The 24,289-nt window shown below is 41.4% G+C and overlaps 1 protein-coding gene across 3 annotated transcripts in view; it reads right to left on the bottom strand.

Moving 5' to 3' along the window:
- Uggt1 (UDP-glucose glycoprotein glucosyltransferase 1) overlaps positions 1-24,289 on the bottom strand; it is a 108,591-nt gene that overhangs the window by 5,112 nt on the left and 79,190 nt on the right. For all 3 annotated transcript variants that reach the window (XR_012911353.1, XM_075980480.1, XM_075980481.1), the window contains 13 exons: positions 23,127-23,206; positions 22,164-22,353; positions 20,606-20,764; positions 19,904-19,989; positions 17,906-17,990; positions 16,050-16,138; positions 15,450-15,551; positions 14,269-14,353; positions 13,117-13,299; positions 7,377-7,537; positions 5,650-5,764; positions 1,697-1,813; positions 1,225-1,378 (listed from right to left, as the gene is read on the bottom strand). Coding sequence is in view for 2 of the 3 variants with exons in the window: in XM_075980480.1 (XP_075836595.1) it covers positions 1,225-1,378; positions 1,697-1,813; positions 5,650-5,764; positions 7,377-7,537; positions 13,117-13,299; positions 14,269-14,353; positions 15,450-15,551; positions 16,050-16,138; positions 17,906-17,990; positions 19,904-19,989; positions 20,606-20,764; positions 22,164-22,353; positions 23,127-23,206 (1,606 nt within the window). In the remaining variant the exon portion in view is untranslated. The remainder of the gene's footprint in view (positions 1-1,224; positions 1,379-1,696; positions 1,814-5,649; positions 5,765-7,376; positions 7,538-13,116; positions 13,300-14,268; positions 14,354-15,449; positions 15,552-16,049; positions 16,139-17,905; positions 17,991-19,903; positions 19,990-20,605; positions 20,765-22,163; positions 22,354-23,126; positions 23,207-24,289) is intronic.

Genomic DNA, 24,289 nt, shown 5'->3' with positions numbered 1-24,289 from the left:
TATAGCCTTCTAGCTAGGATTCTTACTACCCCGACAGTCTCCAGAATGGACTGCTGAGTCACTCAAGACCCAAGCTCTGCATTTGCTCTTGGGATAACTTTAAAGGGGGAGAAATATTAAAACCCAGAGCCCAATTTATTCATTGTTTTTGTATGCTGGTCTCAAACTTACTGTGTAGCTGAAAAGTGAGTTTTACTCTTGATCCTCTCACTTCTTAGCTTTGGATTAATTATTAAGACTTGTATGGATGGGCAAAGGTATTAAGCATTTATTGTAAATTTTTGTGGCTTCAAAAACAAAACACCTAATTTGACTGATAAAAATACGAAAGTATTTTGCAGAGATCCGTGTCTGTCCTTGGAAGTGCTAGGGATGGAACCCAGGGCCTTACACACACTAGGAAAGTGTTCTAACACTGAGCCACACATCCAGCCTTCAGAAGGACACGTCTTAACCACTGATTATGCTCTTTCAGCTTGCTGCTATAAAATACACTCTATGTGTGTTTGGTTTTTCTAACTTTGTCTCTGTTGTTTTGAGACAGGATCTCACTTTATTTCCTTGACTGGCTTGGACTCACTATATAATCAAGCTGACCTCAAACTCAGAGATCCACCTGTCTGTTTCCAGAGTGCTGAGATTAAAGGTGTGTGCTGCCACGCCCGGTGATATGTGTCCCCCTCTAAATAAGTAAACTTATTATGAAGCTGTAATAAAATGATATGGAATAAAGTTGAAAATTGATGTAAAGAAGACATCTTTTTTTTTAATTTTCAGCTTAAATACAAACACTCTGTTCTCACTCCAATATGCTTGTTTTACACTATTTTCTTTCAAACGAATATATATTTTGTCCTGATCTAAATTTATTCACTCTCTAGTATCTTGGCAAATTTAATGAAAACAACACACACAACACACACATTTTTTTAAAAAAAAGTTTTAGAAAGCATCTCTTCTTTCTTCACCAAAACAAGAAAGTGTATGTGTGTAAGTGTGTATGTGTGTGTGTGTGTGGTGTGTGTGTGTGTTGGGTAGAGGACTGCAAGACTTCACTGAAAGCACTATTTAAAGGGCTGGCCGAAGAAACAAAATGAAAAGCAGAACTTAGGTGAGGTTGAGACTAAGGAAAAGGTAGCTCTCTCCCCTTATGTCATTATTTTGTTGTCTTCCCAGCAAATCAGAAACAAAGAAGCACTTACCCAAGGCCAGGCTCACACTCACCTTCCTGTGTCTTTTCTACATGCAGGGTCCCCATCTTCTTCTCCTTTTGGAAGAGGCTCTGCAGCTGCTTGATCTCCTGATCATAGTCCTGCCACTCGGGGACGATTCGCACAGCAGCCTCCAATTTGGGTTCTTTAGTCATGGGATTATTACACTGAAAACACAAGGAACGCACCTCAGAGGAGCTCAAGGAAAGGCACACGCCGTACAGAATGCAAAGGAGACTGAGGAAAGAAGATCAGGACTTCAGGGTCAGCCCAGATCACACAGTAAGAAACTCTCAAAGCCAAAATGGAGTAAAGGTCACAGGCACAGAGGTGCAATGAAGGGCAAGCAGTGACTCAGCAGTAAATGGTCTGCCCTCTGCCCGGGGATCTGGCTCCCTGAGGAAAACAAAGAGGCCGGCTGAAACAACCAAGACCTGCTTTGCAGCCCAGGTACAGTCAGGGTCCATGCAGGGAAGGCAGCTCACCAGGTCGATGGTCTTAGCCCTCTTCTTAGATGCGTCATCACACCACGTCTCACACCAAAGCCATTCTTGAGGGAGGGATTTGATTGGCACCTGATGGATCATGTTATTAGGCAAATCCTGTTTGGTAAAGAAAGTAAAACACAAAGATCTAAAACTCAGAAATTTAAATAAGCAACCAAAAAAAGTGTTAGCTTAAAATTCAACTAGAGGGCTGGAAAGATTGCTCAGCATTTAAGGGTATACTGTTTTTTCAGAGGATCGGAGTTCAGTTCCCAGCACCCAATCACCTGTAACTCCAGCTCCAAGGGATCTGATGCCCTTTTCTAGCTTCTGCAGCCACCTACACACATGTGCACACACCCACACAGAGACACGCACCCACATAATTAAAAGTAAAAAACAAAAACCTGACAAAAGCAAACAACAATATCACCTCACCTAGGGGCCCATGAATGGGACTACAAATAAAGCATTAGCAGCTCTTACAGAGGACCCAGATTGTTCCCCACCGACGGTCTGGCAGCTCACAACCATCTGCACCTCCAGATCTGATGCCCTCTATGGCCTCCTTCAGTACTAGGCACACATGTGGCATATACACACAGGCAGGCCAACACTTACACATATAAAAAACAAAACACAGACAAAATTCAACTACATTTTCCTGTATAAAGAAAATCCCATTCTTTTGTTTTTGTTGAGACAGTGTCTCATTCTTGCCCAGGCTGGCTTGGGACTTGTGAAGTCCTCCTGCCTGGCCTCTCATACTGGAATCACAGCTGTGAACCAATATGCCTGGCCTCTATTCACTTCTGCAGTTCAACTAGTTTATAATTTTCCAGAAGAGAAGTTCTGACTCTCCCATCTGAACCCTGTTCCCCAATGCAGGAGCCCATATGTCCCCCACAATAAAATGCTCCATTATCCTAACCCACTGAAAAAAATCTAATACATCAATGAAATAAAAAGCTCAAACTGACTGTGAGGCTTGTAAAGAAAGATGTAGTGCGGTCAGCTGAGCGCGACGGCACAACTGCATCCTAGCACTCTGGAGGCAAAGGCACGAGATCAAGTCACTGAGTTCCATGCACCCTGGCTATGTTGTGTGTTCCGGGAAACAATCACTTGTACTCCAACGTTTAATGAGATAAATGGTTCCTATGGTGGTCGGAACAAGAACAGGCTAGTAGGTTTGAACACTTCATCCCCAGTTGGTGGAACTGTTCCCACCAACCACACGGCAGCTCACAACCATCTATACTGAGAAGGGTTAGGAAGTGTGGCCTTGCTGGAGAGTTGTTCCCAGGGCAGGCTTTGAGGATTCACAGGACACCATTCCCAGTTTCTCTCTTTCTCCACTTGCAGTCAGATGTGAGCTCTCAGCTGCTCCTGCTACCATGGTTCTTACCCTGCCCTCAAGGACGCTGACCCTCTAATTACACACTTACCAACTGCCTTGGTCATGGTTCTTTGTCCCTATGATATGGATTTGAGTATGAACTTCAGGATATAACAGCAAAAAGCATAGGTAACAAAAGAAAGGGAGAATGGAAGAAAATGTCAACCTCTTATCTAGTAATGGATTAATATTCATAACATATAAAGAACTCCTGAAACTCAATAACAAATAACTCTAAAATGGGCAACTGGCTTTAACAGATATTTCTCCACATATAACATATGAATGACCGCACAAAAAGACAGCAACAACACTTGTCACTTCAGAAAAATCAAAACCAAAACCACTGTGAGAATCAAGCACGGAAGTCCAAGCCTGTAATCAAAAGACAAGGAAGAGTGGACAGGAAGACCACAGAGTTAGAGGCTAGCCCAGATCACAGATCCCCCACACAGTAAGACTCTCCTTCAAATCCATTAGGTCAACTATTGTTTAAATTTAGCATGTGTGTGTATGTGTACACACCATATGTGGAGGTCAGAGGACAAATCTCTTCACCACATGCGTTCCAGGGCTCAAACTCGGGTTATCAGATGTGCGGACAAGCACCCGCTTTGCCATTTTGTGGACCCTGTTTTCCTTTTTTGAGAGAGAGCTGGCTGCAGTGACCCTCTTGTCTCTGCTTCTGGAGTTCTGGAGTCAGAGTGCGCCACCACACCTAGCCAGGTCAACTTGTAAAAAATAAATTAGAAATGTAGATAGGGCTTGAGAGATGGCTCAGCAAGTGAAGGCACCTGCTGCCAAGCCTGACAGCCTGAACGTGATCTCTGAAACCTACATACTGGAAGAGAAAACAAGTTCCTACAAGTTGTCATCTGACTTCCACACTGTGTTATGACACGAGTGTGCACCCAAGAATCTGGAGCAAAGGGAGTCCTGTGCATAACTAACTGAAACGTAAAACAGTGTCACCATTGCGGAAAACAGCTTGGTGGTTCCTCAGAAAGTAAATACCGAGTTCTGCTATGATTCACCAATTCTATTTCTTGGTATATATCTCAAAGAACTGAAAGCAAGAACTCACATACTATATACCAATGTAAATAGCAATTGCATACACCCTAGTAACGCTAGTAAACAAATGCTGTATGTGAGCATTACAGCACTGTGCAGTCTTAACAAAGGGGGAATTCTGACCTAAGTAGACAAGCTTCTATACAACAGTCAAAACATCAGGATGCTATGAGTGAAACAAAACAAGCAAAGGGACAAATACTAGGACTCCTTTATGAGTTACAGGAAACAAATTCAGTGACAGAAAGTAGAGTAGGCAGCCAGTGAGATGGCTCACCACAAAACCTGAGGACTATACTCATGTGCAAATATCCACATCCCCCATATATTTTAAAAGCTTTTTGAAATTATCTAGTTAATGGTAGTAAAGGCACAAAGAACTGATAGCTAATACTCCCACCTATAGTAATAAATAATGCATGCACAAGTGTTCACAGTGGCATTTATTGATGTAGTGAAAAACCAAAAATATGCCAGGCTAGGGAAACGCAAGCCTGCAGTGCATAACAAAACTGCAAACAAACAAAAAGACAAACAAAAAAACCCAAAACACCAACCAACCAGCCGGGCAGTGGTGACGCATGCCTTTAATCCCAGCACTCAGGAGGCAGAGGCAGGCGGAACTAGCTCTTGTAGACCAGGCTGGTCTCGAACTCACAGAGATCCGCCTGCCTCTGCCTCCCAAGCGCTGGGATTAAAGGCGTGCGCCACCACCGCCCGGCATGACTAGAAATTTTTAAGAAAGACAGGTGGAAATCATGACGAGTCTTGTCTACAACTCAAACACAACAACAACAACAAAAGGAAGGTAGGAGAGAGAGAGAGAGAGAGAGAGAGAGAGAGAGAGAGAGAGAGAGAGAGAGAGAGAGAGAGGGAGAGAGAGGTAAAAAGACTGACAATAGATATCTAAAAATACCTAAAAGTACAATTTGGGGGCTGAAGAGAAGCTTCAGGGGGTAAGAACACTGGCTGCTCTTCCACAGGACCTAGCATGGCATCTATTACGCCAGTTCCCTGGGAACAGACTCCCTCTTCTGGACTCTGGGCACATTGCACACATAGTGCACAAACACATACATGCAGATAAAACACCCAAAAGCATAAACAAAACAAAACAAAAAACAACAAGAAAAAAACCAAACCCAAACAAAACAAACCTCTAATTTTACTTCTGAAAATGCTATTCAGCAAACCTTCCTGAGAGTTTCTGACATGGAGTTTCTGACATGCAGGGTGTCAGGGCTAGGAAAAGTTTAATGCTATATTATATAAATTCTGAAATATCTGACAGTCTCAGTCCTTTGGAAAACAGATATAAGTCTGATCGATCTCCACCCCCCACACACACACTCACACACACCTTCCATGAAGAAACTGTTCAGTTCCGAGAGAGTACTGAGACACAAACACTACTTTATTTTCTGAAACACAGAGGCATGACTGTATGAATGTATTGGCATGACCGTCAATAGTCACTTACTTGATCAAGATTTGAAAGACTGTTGGGATCTTGACTCAGACCTTGGTACTGTCCCCTGAGTCTGTCACCAGCAGCTATTTTCCTAAACTTCTTCAGATCCACGACATATAGTGCACTGAACAGAGAAGAGACACTTGTTACAGGCAAACCACGGATTTATGTCAACAACAAAGCAAACTAAATAATGGAAGAGGTCATGAGCCAGGCGCTGCCAAGTGTCACTGAGAGGGTGAAGGGATGGTGGCTGCAGAGGGACTGTGTACTTCAGAGAGGATTGCCTCCTGCAGGCCACACTCTGCTGTAACAGCTCACCGCGGTCAGCTTTTTATTTGTTGTCTTACATAAAAATTAATTCTTGAGGCAAGATTTCTAGCTAACTCAGAAGATTTAGTAATGGAAATCATTGAAACTGATAAATAACAACCCTTGCAAAAGCTATCCTGATGATCTCTTAATTGGGTGTGGGGGAGGAAGGCAGTGCTACAGTTCTTTCAGGCCAGGAACTAAGTATAAAACTGAAATCACTGTACTTCATCATCCAGCTCTATATGTGTTCTTTTTTAAAAGGGTTTATTTAGGGAGTTGGAGACTTGACTCAGAGTGAAAAGCATTTGCTGCTCTTCCAGAAAACTAGGTTTTGGTTCCCAGCACTCACATAGTGGCTCACAGCCACTTCTAACTCCAGTTTCAGGGGACCTGGTATCTTCTGGCCTTCATGCAGGCAAAACATTCATACACATAAAATAAGCATATCTTTTCTTTTTCAAATTCATTTTATGCATGTAGAGGTGGTTCCCTGTATCTATGTCTGTGTATCACATGAATGCAATGCCTACACAGGCCAAAAGGCATCGGATGCCTTGAAACTAGTTATAGAAGCAGTGTGCCGCATGTGGGTGCTGGGAACTGACCCTTATCCCAGTGGAAGCGCAGTCAGCGCTCTTAATCTCTGTGTTATCTCTCCAGCCCTGTATTTTTCTTGTACGTATCCTTGCCTTCAAATCTTCCAAATTATACTTCTTCCAGAAGACATGAAGTGTCCATTAGAAATGAATAAATGCATATACTGGTTGTTGGTGGTGGTGGGTTTTTGTTTTGTTTTGAGACAAGGTCTCACTTTGTAGCTCTGGCTGTCCTGGAATTCACTATGTAGACCAGGCTGGCCTCAAACCCAGAGAGAGAGAGCGAGATCTACCTGCCTTTGCCTCCCAAGTGCTGGGATTAAAAGCATGTGCCACCATGCTTAGCCCAAATACTGACCCAAGAGGTTACTAATATGCTTGAAATAGGCAAAAAAAAAAAAAAAGGTATTTCATAGATTATGCATCAGGACACATTGTAAGAGGAAAACTATGAACAATGCACTGCAGAATATGCAGCTAAGCAAAGGAATAAAGTATATGTAGGTATAAGAGCTATAACATGACATTCTTTTAAAAAGCTCAAATTACAACACAGTAATTTAGACAGTGTAAAAAGGAGAGTATATTTTGTAATAAAAAGGATATATATTCATAGTTGTTTATGTAAGAATTAAACTCTGGAAGGAAAGACAGGATATAAATAAGAGGGCTTATCTGTTGGGAGGGGCTGGATAAAAAAGACAGATTGAAGAATTTTTCTCTTTAAGCCATATTAATATAATAATATTATCTATTCACTGATTCAATTCACAAAGTTAAGAAAAGAAAACCCAGACAACAGTGTAGGGAGTGCTCTTTCAGTACCTGATATGATACTTCCGCCCAGCCAAATGACTGGCCCAGTACCCTGACTTCCAGAACCGGTAGCCATCCATCTCTCTCCTGCTATCACAGAAAGGAGTGTAACCGTAAGGGGCGCCATCCAAATTGAAATCCCTTAACTCTTTCAGATCTGTCCGTACAATCTGCAGTAAAGAAAGTCAAAATACTTGTTAACCAACATACAGAAAACTTAAGGCATTCCTTAAAGTAGACTATATTACACAGGCAGCAGACAGGGCAACTCAACAGGTAACACACAGGCTCTAGAATACAAGCCTGGATTCCTCCACTGTCACGTTTTAACCTGAAATGATCCTCACAGACTCCTGTTTTGAGCAGTTGGTCCCGAGCTGGTGGGTGGTGCTATTTTGAAGACTGTGGAGTCTTTTGGAGGCTGGCTGGTAGAAGTCTCTAGGGGCAGGCCTTTGAATTCTGTAGCCTGGCCTTGTTCAAGCTTCTATTTTCTACCCTTGGTCTGCCGTCATGGGGACAAGCAGTCTCATCAGACATTCCGGTCCCCCTGGTCCATTACCCATTTCCCTTTCTCTATCACGACAGACACACCCTCTGAGACTAGGAGCCAAGACAAACCTTTCCTCCCTTGAGCTGCTTCTGTTAGGTTTTGGTCAGACAATGAGACAAGTTCTAATACAGAAAACTGATACTGAGGTACACACTGAAGTGACAGCCTGCCCAGTGGCTCGCAGGCCTTTTCAAGGTGGCTTGTGGAAGCATGTGGGAGAGCTTGCGGATGCAGGCTAGAGAAGCCTTACGGTGTTGTAAGCAGAGCGTGGAGGACCTCTCTGGTGGGCGTGCCTAGGACCAGAAGGTCAGGGACAGCTGACAATAAAGACTGTGCTGATGAGGGCTCAGATGAGAGCGAGGATCTTATCTTCTGAAAAACTGAGTTAGGTTGAATTCAAAAGTAATGAACCTATTGATTTAACATGGGAGATTTGAAGACTGTCTTATTTTCAGGCTGTGGCATGGTTAGTAAGCACCTTGCTTTGGGTCAGATAAGCAGGATTAACATAAGGATAACAAAAGGATAGTTTAGCAGTGAGGAGAAAGCAGCTGCAGTGGTTAAAAGGATCAGCATCACTGTGGAGAAGGTGTGCCAGAGAAGTATTCGCAGCATTCCTTGTCATAAGATCTAAGCATTTCCCCTGAACTTCATTTATCACCCACACCAGTAACACCTATAGCTAGATGTGGTAGTACAGGCCTGGAGTTCTAGTATTCAAGGGGCAGGGACAGAAGAACAATCTGGACAACAGAGAAAGGCTCTGTTTTAAAATCAGTGAATGTTCAATAAAGTACTTAACATTTGGGAAAATAACTGGACATAGTAACAAAGTAATATTAAACCTTTATTTTTTCAATTCTTGGTATTTATAATAAATGAATTAAGTAATATATAGGACTGAACACACAACAGAGCAGCCATATTTAAGACAAGATGAAAATGAGATGTGCTGGGAAGCTAAAGACAGGGCCAACCCTGAACTTAGGTGAGGCCTACTGGTGTGTAGGGGCATCACATCTCCAAACAGCTTCACAAGAAGCTGCAGGCCCAGGGTGGGAACTGAACTGACTCCAAATTAGAACAGAAGTATCTTGCAGTGGCTTCAAGAGAAGCTGTGAACCCACAACAGGAACCAGATTTTACTCTGGGAAGTTTCACAACTCTCAAGAGAAAGCTGCAGACCCAAGCAGAATCCCCACATTTAAATAGAACAATACCTGACCCTCAGAGCAAGACTTAAGGTAGGGACCTTGTCCCTAGACACTAGTCCCACAGAAGAAAACAGCACCTCAACCCTACAACGATGTTCACCTCCTGAACATTGCAAACACTACCACTGAAAGAAAATAAAAGGTGATTTGAATTTTAAAAATTAAAAATAGAAAAAGACTCAGCAGATAAACTAACTCCAGATGTCCAAGTCCCAGAGCAGAAACAAAAACAAAACCAAGATAACAAATCCCCTTCAAAGATTACTAATCAATCCCATCGCTAGGGCTCCTAATGGAAATAGCTTGAAGAACTTCAGCCGAAGCATTTAAAAGAATAAATATAACTATGCCCAAGCAACGTAAAGACATGAATATATTCTGAGAACAAAACAAAAGAGCTGAATGCAATGAGGATGTCAACCCAAGACATAGAAATTGAATCAGGAGAGGAAGACAGAAATGCTGAAGAAAAACCAAACTGAGACGATGCTGGAAATGAAAAATTCAGTTAGCCAAATTAAAGGCTCAGTGGAAAGCCTCACGAACAGAAAGGATTGTGTGGAAAATGGAGTATCAGGGCCAAAAGAAAAGACAGAGGAATCAAATCATGTAATTAAGGTCAATGATAAATAATTTGGGGAAGGGAGGGAGTATAGATCTAAGACACTGCAGAAAGACCAAAAGAGCGAATCTTCTAATTATAGGCACAGAAGAAGCAGGATACTACACAGAAAGCACAGACAATATTTTTAATAAAATCACAGATGTTTTTTCCCCAAATCTAGAGAAAAAGATGCCCAACAAGGTATGAGAAGCTACAGAATTCCAAATTATACACGACCAATATATTATAGCTAAAATACTAAAAACACAAAATAAAGCTTCAAGAAAGAAAGGTCATGTCATCTATAAAGGCAGGACTATCAGAATAGGACCTGGTTATTCAAGAGAAACACTTAAAGCCAAAAGGAAAGATGTAGTCCAAGCTCTAGAAGAACACAACTGCCAATCAAGACTACTATACCCAGCAAAACTATCTGCAAAAAAAATCAAAGGATAGTGGGATAGAAAAAGAGCTTAGTGGTTAAGAGCAGTGGCTATTCAACCAGAGGCTCCAGGTTTGAGTCCCAGCTCCCACAGGGCAGTTCACAACTGTCTGTAATTCAGGTTCCAATGGATTCTCTGTAGAGTTGTACCAGAACTTACAACTTGTAGTTGTAAAGCACTGATACCAATACTATTCACATTGTTCCATAAGACAGAAAAGAAGTCTTTTGAGCTCTTTCTATGAAGCCAATATTACCCTGGCACCAAAATCAAATAAAGACAACACACATCAATAAAAGAAAACTTCAGGCCAATCTCCTTGATAAGCATAAATGTAAAACTTGGTAATAAAATCCTGACAGAATTTAACATTACATTAAAAACATCATTCATTATGGCTTTATTTCAGTGAATGCAGTGGTGGTACGTGTAAATCAATAAATATAGTAATTCTGCACATGAATGGACTAGAGGACCGAAATTATGTTTCTCTCCATCAACACAGAAAAAGTTATGATAAAAATCAAGGCAAGTTTAGGGATAGTTGGCTCATGCCTTAATAAAAACTATATATAGAACCAACCTGAAGTCAACATCATACCAAATGGGGAAAAGCTCAAAACACTCTTCCTAAGGAACAAGACAAGAAACAGCTTCTACTTAATACAGTACTTGAAGTCTTAGCTTGAACAATATGATGAGAGAAGGAAACAAAAGGAAAACAAATAGCAAAATAAGTTGCAGTATTGTTTTTTGACAGATGTTAAAAACTCCAAGGAAGTCTTAGAGTTGATAAATACTTTCATCAAAGTGACAGAACACAAAATCAACATAAAAAAATCAGTAGCCTTTCTACATTACAATAGCAAACTGAAAAAGAAACCAGAGAGATCACAGCCATAAGCAAACAAACATAATAACAAAAACCATCTGGGAATAAACCTAACCAAGTAACAAGAGACCTTTACAGTGAAAATTTTTAGACAATGAAGAAAGAAATTGAGGAAGATAAAAGATAAAAAGATATCCCACGCTTAGGGATTAGAGAAATCATTATTGTAAAAATGACCATCCAGCCAAAAGCAGTCAACACATTCAAGAGCAATCCCAGTAAGAATTCCAAGTCCAGGGCTGCAGAGATGGCTCAGAGATTAAGAGCACTGATTGTTCTTCCAGAGGTCCTGAGTTCAATTCCCAGCAACCTCATGGTGGCTTACAACCATCTGTAATGAAATCTGGTGCCCTCTTCTGGCCTGCAGGCACACACGCAGACAGAATACTGTAAACAAAATAAATAAATTTTAAAAAAAAAAAAAAGAATTCCAAGTCCATTCCTTGTAGATTGAAAAAAACATCAAGATAATTTATACAGAGGCACAAAAGACCAAGCATAGTCAAAGCAATACTAATCAAACAGAACAGTGCAGGAAGTGTCACTATGTCTGATTTCAAATTATACTAGTAATAAATTAGCATGGTACTGGCACAAAAGCAGACACACAGATGGATGGAATAGAACTGAGGACCCAGATATAAGACCATACAATGAGTTTTGATTTTTGAGAGAAAAGACAACATCTTCAACAAATGGTATTGGGAACACTGGAATTCAATATGAAACTAGATCCTTATCGCTCACTCTGCACAAACTGAACCCCAATTGGTCAAGAACTTTAACGTAAGACCTGATACTCTAAAATTGCTAGAGAAAAAAAGAAGGGAACACACTTTGTCCTACAGGCACAAGGAAGAGAGAGTATTCAATTAACAAATGGGCTCTCGTGAAATGAAAAGCTTCTGTACAACAAAAGCACTGTGAAGTGAGTGTATGAACACCCACAGAGTGGGAGGAAATGTTTTTGCCACTTGTGCAATAGTGGTACAACTGTTATAGGATAGCTAATGGCTTTCCGACTGGACTTGAGGCCCAAACTGTGGAAGTTGGGGAAGTCATAGGCCCCAGAGCACAACCTGCTATTGTCATTTTCCTAAGCAGTGAGGCCCACAAGTTATCTCTAAATACTCATGTTAAAACCCAGAGATTGGTGATGCACTTGCCCTGTCAGAGAAGCTTCCTTATGCGGTGGGCAGCAGAGGGACACAGAATTGGTCAGAGTGAGGAGAGTAAGAGCTAAACAGAATATCGGTATCAAGGTCCCCATCTCCCAAGGCTTAGTGGACACTGAGGAAGATGAGATGGAAAGGATTTGGAGCCTGTGGATGAGGCAGAGTGCTGTAAAATGCTGTCCTCTGGCATGACATGGTTATCAGACTCATAAACTCAGAGTATCTGTGGCTGCATGCACAAGACCTGTACAAGATCAAGCCAGCCAAAATGTAGACAGATGGGATAGATGACATGTAGGCTCCACCCCTTACTGGCACTGGGTAGCTACTGGAAAGGGAGAATCATTCTTTTCTTAGGATAAAGGCTACTGACAGGATTCCCAGGCTCTAGTAGACAGCTCTATTCCCATGCACCTATGCACTAACAGGACATAGTCACAGAGGGTATATATGAGAGATTACATGAACACATTTTATTGTATACATGCATAAAATGTTCAAGGAAAAAATTTAAAGGGAGATGAGCTGATGGAACTTAAATTTAAAAAGTGATACTATCTGAATGGTATCTTTTCATATTTCTGAAATACTAATGCAAAAAAACAAACAAACAAAAAACAGGTACTTTTCTGTATCTGAAAATCATCTTTAAAAAGGAAAAGGAGCCGGGCAGTGGTGGTGCACGCCTTTAATCTCAGCACTCGGGAGGCAGAGGCAGGCAGATCTTGTGAGTTCGAGGACAGCCTGGTCTACAAGAGCTAGTTCCAGGATAGGCTCCAAAGCTACAGAGAAACCGTGCCTCGAAAAAAAAAGGAAAAGGAAACCTTTCCCATTTAGCACTGACTACCAACAGCTTGTGTTCAAAGCTTACCTGATCAGCATCTACAAACAGGAACTTGTCAACAACCAGTGGGAAAAGTACATCCAGGAAGAGGATCTTGTAGCCCCAGATGATCCGCTGCTTCTCTGTCTGCTGATGAAGCCACCGCGGCCATTTGTACTGAACAAGTTCATACTGAAAGTTGTATTTGCTGGCCATGTAAGGTATAAACTCCTATTTTTAGACAGGGAACAATAATCATTCATTCTGAATTGATTCCTTAATGCAAGTTAACCACCATTATTACAGTACAACTAAGTATTATAGTACACACTACTAAGAAACTTGGTCTTAATTCACTTGGCTCATATAAGAGCACATATAAACTCTGGTCCAATTCCCATTCTTGATGACATGTAGTCACCATATGATCTGACAGAAACCTGCAGGTGAAGGCTTTGAGATTTAAAGCTCTGTGTGTGGGTGTTTACGGCACATAAGCTCCAGGTTCACTTATCTAAATCTGATTTTAGTAAAACACTTTGAGCTTGTAGTAAAATCTTCTCAAGGCTATGTCTAAACCACAGCAGAGCCACAACTCTTCAATTTCCTTACTTAACAGTAAGTCCTCTGGACCCAGGACACTAATGCCTTCAGGAGAGCAGAAGTAACTGCTCATCTGAGATGAGTCATCACTGAATAGAAAACTGCTTTAAATACTACAGAAAAAAAAAGTAAGATACAAGAAAATCAGTCCAGGCCAACACGAGTCAAGCAGCAGACTGCTGAAGTTTGGTTTCCTTTGGCACAGAGGAAGCAATCCTTCCATACCTTATTCATAAGAAAATTAATCATTCTCAAAACACACTATCACTGTGCTTCTTAAACCAAGGCAAAGACATGCAAGCCTCCAGGGAAAAGGTTATTATTTTGTTAAAACATTGTCTCTTAGAAAAGACAAGAGACTCTCCTACATTATTCAGCTTCAAACAGGCCACAGTTCTGGGTTTGTTTCTTAATAACTATTACTCCAAATAGAGTAGCCTGAAAGAAAAAAAATACCAATATAGAAAAGACAATGAAATTAGGATATCCTAATAAAAGGGATAAAAAATAAGTGTACAGATAAAACAAAAATAGAAAAGAATATGTTACGGTGTAAATATTCCCTTAACAAGGTTTTCCCTTTCCCCTTGAACAAACCTTAAATGTGGGGGACAAATAATTCTTCAAGAACCAGAATTTCACAGGAGTTTTGGTATTCTTCAGCACTGATAGCATCATTATGCTGCCAAAAAAACAAATAATGATTTTCCATTGCTTTTTAGCCTCAACAACATTAAGCAGAGAAAAATCACAAGACTGACAGCAGAGCTAACCTGTGGTTCAGTTAGGCAGAGACCGTCAGTAGTGGGAAAGTCTACATACTGTACTAAAAGGTGTCGCTGAATGAGAGAAGGATTTCCCTGAAAGCACATTCCAAACAGATAGGGGCAAATGCTAAGTATGCTGCATACTTAAATGAGCCACCTCACAAACCGGAGGTCATAGCCATCATTCTCCAGACCCAGCAACATCTGGTACATGCACGGCCCCTGTCAGTCCGGAAAGAGAGCCTTGAGAGAAAGGAGAGCAGGGAAGGGGAAGGGAAACCAGAGGGAACAGGCTCAGGCCAAAAATGCAATAAAGTTTTTAATCACTATTGTTATTTTATTTAGTTATTTAGTGGAAAAAGAACTAAAAATTACCCAAATGACTTTTTTTTATTGTCTCCTATACCAGAATTAAAATGAAAACTAAAAGGAAAAACAGCTCTGAAATTGGGACAATGACCTTCAAGCAATGTGTTCCTTCAACACTGAGCTCCCAGACAGAGTGACAAACTGACCCTGAGACCCTTCCCCTCTGGTAACCACAGCAACAGTTTCAAGCAATGGCCCGTTCTGCTTTCAGCTGTATGACCTAGGCAAACCCCTTCCATTTTAGTCTTGGTTGTTCAAGCAAGGGTGTTCTCACTTAGAACTAAGATCTGGCTCTAAAGCTGTGTGGGTCTGCAGAAGGTGGCCAAGAGTTACATGGTTATGGCCTATTGTTTGTAATTCCTTAGTTTCTGCTTTAAGCAATATTTATGGTCAAGGAACAACAATTTTTATAAGGTATACACATAGGATACTAATGGTCTATGGCCTTGTAATAGCCACACTGAGGCACCATGTAGCTCTACTTCATGGAGTGAACCAGATCAAAACAAATAGAACTGTATGTGGCAAGCTATCCATAGCTCTGAGTACTTCATATAGATACACATAGTACAGTGAGCAAAACTTTTCTCAAAATAAGCATACTGTAACAAATTCATTTACATACAAATAATGAAGACTAACCGAAGAAATCTTTCATAGAGATGACCAGATGCAACAGAGAAAATATTGATTATGTCATCTTTTTCAGGTTTCACTTCCTCAGTCTTCTGTCCTGAAAAGCCCCTGTAACAACAGAATTCACAACAGAACCACTTACGATGCTGGGTAGACACAACCTTTCAGGAGAGGAGAGAGAGACAGTACCCGTGTCTTCCTGCTTGAGAGGTAAGACTTGTGGAAGCCACATACAGATGCGGGAAGGGCACAGGAACAAGGCTATCTTGCAAGGCAATAAGGATGCTCATCAAAAGGCACCCCATCATTTAGGAATAGATGGAACATAAGCTGCTCCAGAGAATACAATCTGTCTAGGGGGGAGGTCAACAGAACAATGACTATCACCTCCCCCAGGAGTGGACCCCTCTCAAGCTACATGGAAGAACATTTCCCCTTTCTTAATCAATGGGAAACATTTCCCAACTCCAATGGAAAGGAAACAATCTAGTTGCATGAAGCAGAAGGCTAGAAGTCAAAAAAATTTATCATACTCAAAAGGATGCATAGCATGCATCTCTCAAATTTCCCTCCAAAATGTTAACCATTTTTATGATGCCAATTTACCATTTAAATGAGTCCCAAAATCCAGATTCATTCTCACTCGTTCCATCACTCAGCAAGTCTTCATTAACCATGTCTGCTTTCTTCTGAACCTGCAATCATATATGACAGATCTTATTTCTCCCAGTAGGTCTGATAGGCACTGGATACACATGGAGTACTGTCAACAGGAAACAATCAACCAAGTCTCCTATAGGAAAACCCCATCCAGACTGAGTACCCAGGAAAAAAGTATGTTTATCAGAATGCCCACGTCAAAGCCTTCAGGGAGGATCTAGCTATCTCTTTGAATTGAATGATAACCAAGCGTAGTTTGTACAATGAGCCAAAGACCAAACTTAGCTGCATAGAAACATAGAGCGAGTAAACACATACACATTGTTTATATACACAATTCATAGCATTATTTCTTCTAGCTGACAACTTCTGGGGAAGAATTCAGCCTTCAGGAGCTGTTGGGAGAGGCATGTTGGGCCATTGCCTGTTTTCAGGACTTATTACTGCAAAGGATTCTCTGCAGCAGTCTCCTTTCTGTTCAGCCACAGGATTTTACCATGTATAATAGGTACTTTTATACCATGTATAATAGGTACTTTTCCTCCAGTCACTTTACTTGAAGTCAAAAAACTTTAGAACGCTGAGGAGAGAGAGCAACAAAGGGCAGTAAATAAAATCACTTACTGTTTGTATTTTGTGTTTGTTTTTGGAGGCAGGGTCTCATGTCACCCAAACTGGCCTCAGATTCACTATGCAGTGCAGGCTGACACTGAACTCCTGATGCTCCTGCCTCTAACTCCTTAAGTACTAGGATTATAGGTGTACATCAACCATGCCTATAAACACTATGATCTTACTGTTGGGTTGTAAATGGGATTTCCAGAATAAAATAACTAGTAACACTATGAATTGTGTGTATAAAAATGTCAACGCCAGGGCTGCAGAGATGGCTCAGTGGTTCAGAGCACACACTGCTCTTCCAGAGGACCCGAGGTCAGTTTTTAGCACCCATACTGGGTAGCTTACAACTACCTGTACCTCCAGCTCCAAAGGATATCAATGCTCTTTCTTCTGACCACAGGTACCTGCACATGTGTGGCATACAGTCACACAAACACATGTACATATACACAAACAAATAAAAGTTTTTAAAAATGACCAAGCTGGTCCAGGCAAGGTGGCAGATGTCTTTAACCCGAGCATTTGGGAGCCAGTCTGTTCAGACAGATCTCTGAGTTCAAGGCCAGCCTGGAATACATAGCAAGTCCCAGGCCAATCAGGACTACACAGTGAGATCCTGCTTAAAAAGAATAGGGGGGCAGGGACAAAGCCTCTGAGGACATTTGTATGAAATGGGACTAACATTGTTCTCTGACATTACAATCTTTTGGCTGAAGAAAACTAGAAGTTTGTCTTCACAAAGACATTTTCCTTAAGCAGCATCCCTAGTAACAACAACCACCCCCCCAATGGAATAGCAGACTGACTTCAAAATGCAGGTGCCCCCCTTTATCTGCTGGGAAACATTCCAAGCCCCTGGTGGATACATAAAATCTGAGATAGTAGAGAACCCAGAACATATTCCATAGCTTTGCTCGCACTATTTATGAGAAAGCTTAATCTGTAAATTAGGCCATATAAGATCCACAACAATAACAGTTATTGTTAATGGAGCATTAATTATTTTAATAAACTAATGTGAATATGCTCTTCTTGAAAGAGTCACACAGGAGTCAGTATTTTCAGACAGTGGCTGACCAAGATCACTAACGCCTGGCCACAGCAAGGTCTGCTATGACAGAGAATGAATGGGACTATTTACCAACTATAAACAAGTCACTGCCAAAGCAAAGCAAACTTACCTTCACTTTGATGATCTTGCTTTTGAAGTTATTGAGGAGGACAACAACATCATTTGCATCAGGAGGAGAATCTGTGCCATCATGGCTGGAGACAAAAAGTAAGGCAGAGAATACAAATCACAATCCCCCAAATACAGTAAGTGCACAGACAATGACTGCTATTTTGCCCATCATCTTTATCATAGAAAAGCTTTCTAAAACCAACAGTTCCTAAAAGAAGCACCTTTATAGGACAAAGAAGTGTTCGTAGAAATCTCCATCTCTTCACTAAAGTGAACTGACTTCCTTCTTGAACCTTCCTTCAGATTAGCAGGCAAACAGCAACAGGTTCTCAGGCAGGGTACGCACATAGAAGATCATGAAAAAGCGTGTATTTTCATAGCTCTGAGCACTCAGGCCCATCACTGGAAACACTTCTACCTTTTAACTGGATCAGTTATGTAAAGAAATCTACTCTGGACTGAATGTGGTGACTCACACCTAGAACCACAAAGGAAGCAGCAGGGAGATCAATCTGAACTCAAATCCAACCTAGGCCACAGTGAGAGTATGAAGAAACAAGGAAAGTCCATCTATTCTTGCTCTGTCGGGAGGCAACAGAACCAGGCAAGTTTAGAGCACAGACTCAACTCTGTGTCTCTGGCAGAAAGTCCACAGGACCACCAGCTCTATTTATAGGCACAGGAGCAGAGGAAGAAGAGTTTAAGCACTCTTTTCCTACAATCATATTCTCCAGTCACCAAGTATCAGGAAGTCGCTGCATCTGCTGTTATTCAGCAGACAGCAGGGTTCTCAGGCAAAAGGAAAGGAGAAAGCTGAAGTACAGAAGATTCCAGAGACAGGGACCGTCCACTTAGGCACAGGAACCCCAGACAGCAGGAAGAGAAGATGGCACCACAGCCCTCAGCAAGAAGGAAGATAAACAAGGGCACACAGAAGAAAGAGAATTCAGAAATATTACAATTTTGTGTAACCAGTAAGGCAGTGGTAATCTCAGCACTCGGAAGGCAGAGGCAGGCAGATCTCTGTGAGTTCAAGGCCAGCCTGATCTACAAAATAGTTTCAGGACAGCTAGGGCTGTTACAGAGAGAAACCCTGTCTCGAAAAACAAAAACGAAACAAAACAAAATTGTGTAACCTTACCTAGAAAATCACTCAATCAGAGAAAAGCCCACTATTTCAATAAGGACACAACGACAGTACAAAACACTCTGGGTACTGAGTAAGGAACCTGCACTAAGCTGGGATGGCGGCACGCGCCTGCAGTCTCAGCTGTGCAGGAAACTAAGGCAGAGGAAGGGTCACCTGAACCCAGTTCAAGACTGGGCAAGAGAGCAAATACCTGCACCAAAACCAAAGACACCAATCTATACCGTTTCTCCATGTTCACATAAACAGATGCAAACCATTCCCTACTAAACTGACACAGAACTTAGGACTAACTTAAACTGTGTGACACAGAACAGAGACCACAACTTTTTAAATGTGTCTGTAACTAGAGGATGCAGTGAAGTTTAAGCCAATTCCTGTCGCTGACAATATGCTCTAGGAGTACATCTACTCAACTCCAGTCCAAGGACCAAGATGAGAGTCAGACTTCATGGTCAAGGCTTGTGTGTTCTGTGCACGTGTAAACCACTCAAGGTCAAGATATATACCGGCCCATCAATGGACCAAACATGTCCAACCCCATTGCATTTCCAAAACTCAGGTATCACCAGGTCCACAGAGCTGCTGCCTGCTGTCTGCATCCCAGGGAAAGAGTAATTTCATTCTGATATAGTTGAGAAAGGGAAACCAGAGGAACAAACCTCACTCTAACCATTAGTTATACCTCCTGTCACTCAGCTCACTTGTAAAAATCCACCTCCATTTACTGCACTGGAAAGAAAGCTTGGTTATTACATGACTATACATTAATGCGTGATGCCTAGAAGGCCCAGACAACACCCAATTAAAGCAGTCTCTTTAAAATGCAGCTGCACCACTCAGTCCTACCTGTAGATTCTATAAATATCATCAGAGCGCCCCTTCCTTAGTCTGAGAATCCAGGCTCCTGGGTTGGCTTTGAGCTGAAAATATCCCTAGGACACAAAGAAAGTCAAATTTCAGTTCTCTTTAAAACCTCAAAATGTTTCTGATAGAAATTTACTTTTTTTCCTGACAGATATTTCTTTTTTTTTTTTTTGTAGGTATCAGATCATGAGTGTGTGCATGCCTATCTACCTACCTATCTTTCTTTCTTTCTTTTTTTAGGGGGAGGGAGGGTCTGGGGGATTGTACTAGGAATTGAGCCCAGAGTCTTGCTGCTATGATAATTTTAAAAAAAATTTAAAAGTTAGCAAATCAGGGAAAAGTAAGCCAAAACAAATCAAAAAAACTATCAAACATGCTAAAAACCGAAGCACACTAGCAGAACAGAGCCAGTGAAGCCGAGGAGTAGTTCTCCACTAAGGAGAAGGTGTGACAGGGATATGAGCTGGAACTTTCAATGAAAAGAGAGCGAGCAGAGCTCTACAGTGTGTTTTGTTGTTTAACTGGCATATAGATGGAATCTCCAAGCTTAACCAAACCAGTGACTTTTCAATGACTACATTTAGTCCATTGTTAATTCTTATTTCACTCCATAGTTCAGAATGTTAGCTCTTCTGTCATAAATTATAGCACCTAAATGCCATGACAGATCAACTGATTACTCACCAGATTGGCCATCACAATCGTGTCCACAGTTGTTGGGCTGGCTGAAGTCCCTAACGTAAACTGCAGTCCTCGAGGGGGCTGGCCCGTGGTGACATCGTAGCAATGGCCCTCTAATAACAGGTACTCCAGCTCATACTCAGCAGCCACTATACTGTCCACCTGAAAGGCCGAAATCAAACCACATGGACATTACACATGCATACTCAAAACGCAATCCGCAGGGGCCAGGGGAGAGTGGAGTGCACAAAAGTGCTTGTCAATGAGGCTGATGACTCGAGCACGATCTCCAGATTCCACACGGTATAAAGAATGCCCACGTTGGCCCTGACCTCCATGTGCACAGCATGGCGTGCCGCAGGTCCACCAAAAATTAACTAAATTAAATAAATGCTAAAAAATACACCTTTTGTGACTTTAAGAAATTCAAGAAAAAGAAACACAATTTCAGAACATAGATCATCCGCTAATTTTGGTGGGGGTAGGAGGTAATCTACAAAGGGATAGCAAAGGGATTCTTGGGATAAAATGTTCTGGATCTTGATTGAGATAGTAGCTAATGACTATAATTATAAAAACTTGATTGGAGGAGAGAGAAAGAAGATAATAAAGTTGTTCCAAAAATATAGATGAGGATAAGAGTCTCCATGTTGTTGTGAAAAGCCCTAAATAAAGAGAATTTACATCTTATGGTAATGGATGGGTACAGCAAGTACACAACGCTCACAGCAGCATCCCCATAAGAGCCAACAATAGAAACAATCCAGTGTTCATCTGTGCACAAGCACACAAAGTATGCTATATCCAAATAATGGAATTCTATCTGGCAATCAAAATAAAGTACTGACAGGTGCTATCACAAGCAAGAACCTTGGAAAACAATTTCAAATGAAAAAAGTCAGTCACTAAAGACCGATTTGGAAAGCTCACAAAAACAGAGTGTCCGTGACTGCTGGGGGAGTAAGGGGTGAGTATTAATGAGTACTGTGATGGTAAGTCTTCATCTTGACTAGATGCGGAAGCATACTTCTGGGCATGTGTGAGGGCCTTTCCAGAGGCTCAATTCAGGAGGAAAGACCCACACTGAATGCGCAGCAGCGTTCCATGGGCTAGGATCCCAAAATTAATAAGAAAGAAAAAGGGAGAAAGCCATCCGAAGGAATTCTCCTTTCTTTTCCACTGCAACATCTCCCTACCACAAGGGACTCCGTTCTTATGAGCCAAAACAAATCACTCCTCTCTTACATGGCTTTCTGTCACATGTCTGGATGCAACAACAAGAAAAGTAAATAATACAGACATGGAACTGATTCTGAGGGCAACAAATGCCAGCTAAACTGAGAGAGCAAGGCTGGCAACATCTGCACACGCCAAAACTCCTAATGCGACACTTTAAAAGGACAAATTTACCGAACACGACGGGTATCTGAAAAAAGCTGCTGCTGTACAGAGCACGTTAGATGTGAGCAGTGAGCCCACTACTCAGTTCAGGGTCACCACTGATTGAATTATAAACAGATTGTACACATGACTCAGTATTCAGAAACAGTGATGCTCTTACCTCTTCTAGATAAATGTTATCAAGATCATATGGCGTCCTGACAGATTCCACCATCCAACTCTCAGGTGTGTTCAGATTCAAAGTGAACAGTGGAGACTGTGGCATATCCAGAAACTTCGCTATCGGCCCCTTAGCAAAGCTGTTGTCTGCGGTGAAAGAAATCTCTGGTTCTAAGACATAACGGTAAAAGCTGAAATGGAGATAGGGTGTTAGGCTTTCTTAACATTATCACATTCACGAGGTCCATACATGTTAACAAAAAACTAGATTCTTCCAGATCAGGGCATGAATAGGCAAAACCATTTTTTGGTCTAGCGATGCCTCCCAGGGCTGCTACATATATAAGAATGTAGGAGACCACCCCTTCAATGCAGTTCTCCTCTTTGGGAAGAACCCATTTTCTCTTAAAATCTGAGCCCTACATGGTGCTTGTGCTCTCATGCCAGCACTGAAAACATTATATGTAATAACTAAACATTTCTTAATATAAAGCTAATAGTGGAAGCTATGGCTCTTCATCCTTTGTAAAATTGTTGGGCTCTATTTAGAATCTAACTACAGAACTCTTTCCTTCATCGAGGAAGACATTTCCCGCAGCCAGAGCGTTTGCTAAGCTACCACTATCATTGGGACACATCTTCCACAAATGGCCATCCCACAAGCAAGTCTCTCCATTTTCCTAGGATGTAAGAGAATGAGTATAGTAAATTTCCTACATATGGCTACAGTCCTTTAAGTGAGATGCAATGTGCAATAGCTTGGCTTAGCGCCATCTGAATGCTCACAGCCCACACTCTGTTCTCAGGATGTCTATCTAGAGCAAGCATGTGACGGAAGTCAACATTCAGCAGACGTCCTTCCAAACACAATGCCCACCTACCAGCCCACCTGATTCGTCAGCATTTAGTGCTAACTTTTAGATTTGGTACCACTTACAGAAAAGTTCCTTAAGTGGCATTTTACCTTTTCAAAGGCATGTCGGAAAGTTTAGATTGGCAATTCATAAATACTCTTAGATTCATGTTTACCAGCTGAGTCAAAACCTAAAAAAAAAAAATCAAACCAGATGACAAAATATTTAGGTTTTCTCTTCAGAAACATTATTTCACAATTAGTTAGGAAATAAACATTTTTAATTTATCAAGAAGGGCTATGAAAGTGACACCTGTCACCACATCTTCACTGGAGAGGTTTTGAAAAGCAGAGCTGCACTGTGGATTCTACCACACATAGGTAAGGCACAGTTCCACAAAGGGGCCGGGAAGGGTAAGGAAATGGATCAACAAGTAAAGGTGCTGGCTGCTAAGCCTCACAGCCCAGGTTTGACCCCTGAGATCCAAATGGTAGAAGGCAAAAACTGACTGTTTGTTTGTTTGTTTGTTTGTTTGTTTGTTTGTTTGTTTGTTTGTTTTTTGAGACAGGGTTTCTCTGTGTAACAGCCTTGGCTCTCCTAGAACTCTTTGTAGACCAGGCTGGCCTCAAACTCAGAGATCTACCGGCCTCCACCTCCTGAGTGTCAGGATTAAAGGAATGCATTAGCATGCCTGGCAAGAACTGATGCTTGCAAGATGCCCTCTGATCTCTACCCATGTACCATGACATGCATGCACACAGACACACACAGAATGAATGAATGAATGAGTTTTTAAAAGGCTACTGCAGGTCACTGTTCCTCTCTCAAAGTTTAGAACTCAGTTGTGAGGAAACAGCAAATGATGAATATTTAGCTACAAAGGAAAACACAACAGCTCTTTGCTTCAGTTCACAATAAAAAGCATGAAAAAGACATATGTATTAACACCCATAGAGAAGAGTAGGTGATCACACTATCCTAAAACAATCCCTGCTTAGGGTTAGAGATATACTTCATTTGGCAGAATGGCCACATAGCATATGTAAGGCTCCATCCATGTTCAGGGTCTAGAATATGCATGTGCACACACGCACACACACTTAAACGAAATGGTAGGATGTTGTGTTGGTTAGTATTTTTAATCATATATCAAAGTATATCTTATACATATCTAACAGACATTATATAATCCATAAAGAAAATGAGCCTTTATTAGTCCTTATGAAAATGATATTATCCAACTCCTTTAGAAGATGTCTCAGGGACAAAGGAA

The sequence above is a fragment of the Microtus pennsylvanicus genome, chromosome 7 (genome assembly GCF_037038515.1).
Source record: "Microtus pennsylvanicus isolate mMicPen1 chromosome 7, mMicPen1.hap1, whole genome shotgun sequence".
Lineage (NCBI taxonomy): Eukaryota > Metazoa > Chordata > Mammalia > Rodentia > Cricetidae > Microtus > Microtus pennsylvanicus.
Note: the sequence above shows the minus strand (reverse complement) of the source record. Positions and strands in the feature narration are given on the sequence as shown.